The 7,590-nt window shown below is 45.9% G+C and overlaps 1 protein-coding gene across 1 annotated transcript; it reads left to right on the forward strand.

Annotated features, from left to right (window-relative positions):
• Positions 1-391: 391 nt before the first annotated feature.
• LOC147463841 (cellulose synthase-like protein D3) lies at positions 392-4,547 on the forward strand. Its single transcript, XM_086491572.1, has 3 exons — positions 392-1,693; positions 1,796-2,600; positions 2,694-4,547. The coding sequence occupies exons 1-3, from the start codon at positions 783-785 to the stop codon at positions 4,419-4,421; spliced, it is 3,444 nt and encodes a 1,147-aa protein (XP_086347698.1). The 5' UTR covers positions 392-782; the 3' UTR covers positions 4,422-4,547.
• The last annotated feature ends 3,043 nt before the right edge of the window (positions 4,548-7,590 follow it).

Here is a 7,590-nt window from a genome sequence, read left to right on the forward strand (position 1 = left end):
GCAACGATTGCCGCTCGAATGACTGGGCGGCTACTTTGCATGGGTAGAAGACGACAAAAACCGCGCACGTTTCCAAGTTGAATTGACATGTAGAGAGAGAAGATCCGGTGAGGGGTTTACCGCGCAGGTTGTAGGAAAGCAGGCCACTCGACCTAGCCCTTCTTAGTCCATATGCCTTGGTGCAGGATACTGCGTTTGAAAATGGAGCAGACTGCAGAGAGGTCTGAGGGCTATTTGAAAATGGGGGGCCCCAATGTGGGCAGTGAGACACCGTTGGACTCGACTCATTACAATTTTATAGTGTCAATTTAACGACGAGTAAGATCTGGCCACTAAAATGACAGCGGACGAGAAGCACATGCTTCAGCTTTTCAGCCAGCGACGCAGTCTCCGCCGTCTCTCCCTCCCGAGTCCCCTATCTCTCGCAGCCCGACTACGGACTCTCGCTCTGCCGATCCCCACCCACAGACACACACACGTTTTCCCTACACTCATTCCCAGAGGCAAAGTACACTCGCCAACCGCCCCCCCCTTCCGCCTCTCCTCTTCCGCGTTCTGGACAATCTGCGTGTATCGGCTTAGCAAGCAGAAACTTCCTGCCGTTGTACTTCTCTCTCTCTCCTCTTGCTCTTTTGTGATCCCTCTCCCGCTGGGGCAGCATTGCACTCTTCCACCCATCTTGTGCTCCTGCATTGTTTGCCCTCCTCAGATCTCGCTCCACAGCAAGGTTTCTAACCTTTGCCTCCAATTGAGCACCTCACAACACAGCTCTCTGCATAGGCATGAGCTCCTCCTCTGGGCCGTCGAATTTGTCACGCGCTATAGGGCGATCGTTTCGGAATGCTGGCATTCCCAGCCCTACCCTGCCCAAGGTTCTTTCTCCAGCCAGCAGCTATACTAGCAGGCGAACATCAAGTGGCCGGTATGTGCCCCTTTCAAGTAATGACTTTGATGCTTCTGGTCCTATCAGTGAGATGGAGTACTATCATGTCCATGTACCCGCCACTCCTGACAATCAGCCCATGGATGATCGTGCACAGACGGGCTCTGTTAACGCAGATCCCCAAATTGTGGCCAAAGCAGAGCAACAAGTAGTTTCTGATACCATGTTTACAGGTGGGTATCAAAGCATGACAAGAGGCCGCATCCTTCACAAGATAACGGATGGTGAAGCCGCTTCTCACCCTCAAATGGCCGGTGCACGAGGTAGAGATTGTGCTGTTGAGGGTTGCGATGGCAATGTAATGCGCGATGAAAGAGGAACAGAACTGTATCCTTGTGAGTGCAAGTACCCCATGTGCAGGGACTGCTATATTGATGCCCTAAAGGCAGGTGGTGTTTGCCCAGGCTGCAAAGAGCTTTACAAATCTGCAGATGAGGGCTATGAGCCTGGAAGCCCCACTCTATCGCTCCCGTCACTGGAGCCCAGAATGGATCGCCGGCTCTCAGTTATGAAGTCCACCAAATCTCAGATGTTGATGTCTGCCAATAATGATTTTGATCACGGTGATTGGCTGTATGAAACAAAAGGTACTTATGGGTATGGCAATGCTCTTAAACCTCGGCAAGGCTTGTATGATGGAGGTGATGGAAGTGAAGGATTTGAGGAAGCATTTAATGAATTCAAGGAAAGGATGTCTCGTCCGCTTGCAAGGGAGGTGAAGATAAGAGCAACTATACTTGGTCCGTACAGGTGAGAAAATTGTTCAGATAATGCATAAATTGGATAAGTGGATGTGGGTGTTATGTTTTGCAGGTCTGATGTATGTATCCTGTGGTGTGGATGTGTGTGCAGGTTGGTTGTGCTACTCCGGTTGATCGCTCTCGTCTTCTTTTTGTCATGGCGGGTCAGAAATCCTAATAGAGATGCAATGTGGCTATGGGGGATGTCAGTGGTTTGTGAGATATGGTTCGCCTTCTCTTGGGTTCTGGACCAAATGCCGAAGCTAAAGCCCATCAATCGTTCCACTGATTTAGAGGTGCTTAAGGAGAAATTTGAGCTTCCCAGTGCAGAAAACCCATTGGGCAGGTCAGACTTACCAGGTGTTGATTTCTTTGTATCTACAGCTGATCCGGAGAAGGAGCCTCCCCTTGCGACAGCCAATACGGTGCTTTCAATTCTTGCTGTAGAATACCCTGTTGAGAAAGTTGCATGCTACATCTCTGATGACGGTGGAGCCCTACTCACATTTGAGGCTTTAGCGGAGGCAGCCAGCTTTGCTAGGAACTGGGTACCTTTCTGTCGCAAACATAACATCGAGCCGCGAAATCCAGAGAGCTACTTTAGCACGAAAGGAGATCCCACCAAAAACCAAGTCCGGCAAGATTTTGTCAAGGATCGGCGAAGAATGAAGAGAGAGTATGATGAGTTTAAAGTGAGAATTAACAGTCTGCCGGATGTGATAAGGAGGCGCTCAGATGCCTGTAACGCCCGTGAAGAGATCAAAGCCAAGCGAGCCCAGGTTGAACGTGGCACTGATTTGGTTGAGAAGCTGGATGTACCGAAGGCCACTTGGATGGCCGATGCAACCCATTGGCCTGGTACTTGGAGCATTCCTACTAAAGAGCACAGCCGTGGAGACCATGCGGGCATTATTCAGGTACAACTTCAATTTTGATGCAATTGCTTGCTCGCTCTCCTCTGCCACATGTCTGCAAAATCTATGTTGCTCATATTAATGACCTTTATGCAGGTGATGTTGAGGCCCCCAAGTAGTGAACCTCTCAAAGGTGCAATGGATGAAGATAGCTTCATCGACATCCAAGATGTAGATATCCGCCTGCCTATGCTAGTTTATGTCTCCAGAGAAAAGCGACCTGGCTATGATCACAACAAGAAGGCAGGTGCCATGAATGCTCTGGTGCGAGCCTCTGCCATCATGTCCAACGGTCCTTTTATTCTTAACCTGGATTGTGACCACTATATCTACAACTCACAAGCAGTGAGAGAAGGGATGTGCTTCATGCTGGGAAGTGGCGGTGAGAATGTTTGCTATGTGCAGTTTCCACAGAGGTTTGAAGGGATTGACCCAAGAGATAGATATGCCAACCACAACACTGTGTTTTTTGATGGTAATATGCGTGCTCTGGATGGGCTTCAAGGGCCAATGTATGTGGGCACAGGCTGTATGTTTCGACGAGTGGCCTTGTATGGTTTTGATCCGCCTCTTCCTCGAGAGTACTGCGGGTGGTGTTGCTCATGCTGTGGAGGTGGTAATCATTCTTCAGCTGCTGAAGTTGCCCTAGAGGACGAGGAAACAGAGATGATGGATGCGGGGTTGCTAATGAGGCCCAAGCATTTTGGTGGGTCACAGGTGTTGCTGGATTCGATTCTAAAAGCAGAGAAAGAGGGGCGGCCTCTTGCAGGACAGCCTGGGGTGCAGCGTGGCAGGCGTGCCGGTTTACTAACAGCAGAGCGGGAGCCTTTGAGCACGGGCTTGGTGGCGGAGGCCATCTGTGCCATTTCCTGCTGGTATGAGGACAAAACAGAATGGGGTTTGAGTGTAGGGTGGATCTACGGTTCTGTGACAGAGGACGTGGTCACGGGATACCGTATGCACAACCGTGGGTGGCATTCTGTCTACTGCATCACAAAACGTGACGCCTTCCGCGGAACTGCACCCATAAATTTAACTGACCGGTTGCATCAGGTCCTTCGTTGGGCAACAGGGTCTGTTGAAATCTTCTTCTCGCGCAACAATGGCTTGTTGAGTGGACCCCGCATGAAATTTCTGCAGCGCATAGCCTACCTCAATGTGGGCATCTACCCATTCACTTCTGTCTTTCTGCTTGTCTACTGCTTCTTGCCAGCTCTCTCGCTCTTCAGCAACCAATTTATCGTGCAAACGCTCAACACAGTGTTCCTTATCTATCTATTGGTGATTACTGTGACATTATGCCTGCTTGCAGTTCTGGAGGTGAAGTGGTCGGGTATCACATTAGAGGAATGGTGGCGAAATGAGCAGTTTTGGCTCATTGGTGGCACGAGTGCGCACTTGGCGGCAGTGCTGCAAGGCCTACTGAAGGTGGTAGCCGGCATCGACATCTCCTTCACTCTTACCTCCAAGTCGGTGGGTGAGGATGAGATGGACGAGTTTGCAGACCTCTACATATTCAAGTGGAGTGCTCTCATGATTCCTCCTCTCACGATTATGATGGTGAACCTGATTGCCATTGCGGTCGCAGTTGCACGTACACTCTACAGCTCCAACCCTGAGTGGAGCAAGCTGCTTGGAGGTGTCTTTTTCAGTGTCTGGGTACTTCTCCATCTTTACCCCTTTGCCAAAGGGCTCATGGGTCGGCGGGGCCGCACCCCCACAATCATTTGGGTCTGGGCTGGCCTTCTTGCCATCACCATTTCCCTTCTCTGGGTTGCCATAAGCAACCCTACATCCAGTCTATCCTCAGGGTTCCAATTGTAGAGTAGGGGCTTACAAGATGAATGTGGAATGCACCCATAAAGCATATCCTCATTTTTTAATGCCTTCATTTTCATGAATGCATCGGTGTAGGTATAACATCTCAGATTCTTTTATTTTGTGTGGGTGTCTCAATGGGTCATTTGCCGGTCGTGTTGTGATATCAAGATGTTGGAGTTTCAGACGGCTTGGATTTTTTCAACACAAGCAGACCAATCAACAACGTAGGTGAAGTGATGAAGCCAAATGCTAAGTAAGATTTTGATAGATATGGTAGAGCGAATCGTCATGTTTGAGAGTAGAGTCTTCGGTGATCATTGAGGTCATGAGCATAATGAGCTGGCCATTTCCTTCACTGTGCATTTGATGTCCCATGGCATGGGTAGGCATTTTTTAGGCTAATTGTCAATGGAGTTTGGTAGATTTGGTTGGCAGTATGTTTTGCAAAATGATTGGGCTAAGGATGCAGTCACAAGTGCATTAGTTATTTTTCAGATATAACTGGTGCGACTATGCCAAAATCAGAATAGTCACAAAAAAGACTTGCATAGTTATATGACTCGTGCATGCTTGATTGATCTTGCATGAGGCATAGTTAATTCTTTCACATAGTTATTAGATAGAATTACTGGTGACTTAGCTTCTTGTGAGTTAGAAATATCTTGCATGAGACATAGTTATTAGATAGATTAACTGCTAACTATACTTCTTGTGAGCTAGATATAACTGATGCAACTATGCCAAAATATAATTGGTGCAACCATGCCAAAATGGGCATAGGTACAAAAAGACTTGCATAGTTATATATGCAAACAAATAACTGGTGCAGGTGTGACCATGCATGAGGCATAGTTATGAGATAAAATTACCGATAAATATGAGCCAAGTTAGGCGACCAATTGTTCTGAGCTTTCTGCTGAGCAGGACACGGGCCGAGCCAAATGAATTAGTCAGCTTTGCTACAATGCAGAGTAGTTGTATTGTAAAGAATGCCTGCGAAAAGGAGTGACAAGCTCAACTGGTTTTATTGTTTATTTTTTGTATGGTTTTATTGTTTATTTTTTGTATTATGGGAGAGGGGTACCCAATCATTTTAAATCGGAAAATGGGCTCGATAGCTCACAAGGGAAAGCGAAAGGTAATTAAAGGGAAGGGTGGGAATAGGAGGAGTTAGAAGGCAAGGCACGTGGATGCCATGCGTCTCTCTCTCTCTCTCTCTCTCTCTCTCATGCGCATGCTTGTGCAGGTAATAGAGCTCTCTCTCTCTCTCTCTCTCCCCGAAGCACCTCGTTGAGGTGGCTGAGTCTCTCTCTCTCTCTCTTCCTTCCCCCCTCCCCCCCTCCGGTCTGCACGAGATTTCTTTCAAGCCTTGCCAGGAGGACCCAGTAGTGAATAGGGAATCTGGATTTTTGTATTATTTGAATAAGAAATCTGGATTCTCGTGCCTGCGTATTCTATAATATGTGAATAGGGTCTCCATTGAATTGTGTGTCTCGGAATAAGAAGTATCACCCAAGTGAGAGAGAGAGAGAGAGAGAGCGCGAGACATACATTTCGTTTCAAGAGGGAATTGGGATAACCGATCTACCATTTCGTTTCAAGAGGGAATTGGGATAACCGATCTACCGCACTTGGGTGATACTTCTTATTCCGAGACACACAATTCAATGGGGAGAGAGAGAGAGAGAGAGAGAGAGAGAGAGAGAGAACCAAAGGGAAAGCGAGAGACCTTTTATAGCAAAGAAGAAGAGAGAAGTTAATGGCCTTTGAGGTGGAAAGGGGTTATAGATTTTCGAAGAGATAATTTTTTGCATAGATTTTGTTTAAAATGTGCATGTTCATGAGTGCATACTAGATGGATATGAATGAGGGAGATATTTTCAAGCGGCTTAGGACATGTTGATTGCGTCTAGAGTACCTCCCACATCTGAACTAGTCTTGGTTGGTGGGCCTTGCTATACAATGTGTAGTAATTTCAAACCATGACCTAGCATATGAACAATAAGCTAGTTACAATCTGGTTGCAACTCGCTCTCTGGCTTTTTGATTCTTGGATTGTAGTCTTGTAGGCCTTGAGAACCTCATACTGAGACCTACTATGGGAGAAATGAGGACATATATAGTATGGCATCAAGTATTTAGAACTAAATTAAAGATGCACTATTGTAATATACTACATGCATTGGCTAGCAACCGTATATAAAGAGTTGCATGTCTAATCAATATGTACAGATGTCGATCGACATTGAGTGTATAGTTCTGAAAACAACATGCAGTAAATCAGACTAAAGAAAGTAATGTGTAAAATTCTAAAACAAGCAAATGGATAAAGCATCAACGAACTACAATAAAAAATGAAGTGCTTTACTGACCTGCAATGATGTACAGGTAGGTGCTTTTCGATTGTGCAAACTATAGGCCGATATTTGAGTCAAGCTACAAAAGAGCAATATAAATAGTTAAACATTTCGTCTTGCAATAAAGTGTCATAGACTGAAAATCCAAAGTATACAGTGCACATCATGCAGAAGTGCCAAACAAAAGTATTGTAAGTATTGTGGAGAGTTGGCATTGTGGTCTCTCCAAAAATTATAAGAAACGGAAGCCGTGTCCTACCTCGTAACATTTTGTGTTGCGCCAAGCAAACACATATGCGTGGGGAATTGGATGCAGATAACGGACATTGCAATGTTGTTGAGCTAGAGTCGTGCTTGTGTAATCAGAACGTCCATTGTTGTGAATATATATCCTCTTTGTCAGACACAAAACACGCATTAAGATAAATACAAAAGATGCAAGATATTGATTAAGCTTAAAGAGAAGTAGATCTAACTTTATGTTCTTATATGTCAGGGGTCCATTACATAAAGAGTTATGAATGCTTTTCTACAAGCGTCTTACAAACCATACTTGCATTCTGTTAATAGTTGATGAGGGAAAATTGGTTTAGGTCACCAAACCCGAATAGGTCCTCCAACAAGTTCTAATTTTACATTTTTTGAGCAGCTTCATTGTTAAAGGGCTCGAGGCGGCTATTTCATAACCCAATCTCTTCTTGGTGTTTTTTTTTAGAAGTTTTTCCTATCCCACGAACATCCCCTTCGCCCTCATCCAGCTCTTCTCCACCGTCGATAACATGTATAATATACTAAATTTGTTGCTAAAGATCAAT

This window comes from Adiantum capillus-veneris, chromosome 2 (genome assembly GCF_014529385.1).
Source record: "Adiantum capillus-veneris isolate H3 chromosome 2, ASM1452938v2, whole genome shotgun sequence".
Taxonomy (NCBI): domain Eukaryota; kingdom Viridiplantae; phylum Streptophyta; class Polypodiopsida; order Polypodiales; family Pteridaceae; genus Adiantum; species Adiantum capillus-veneris.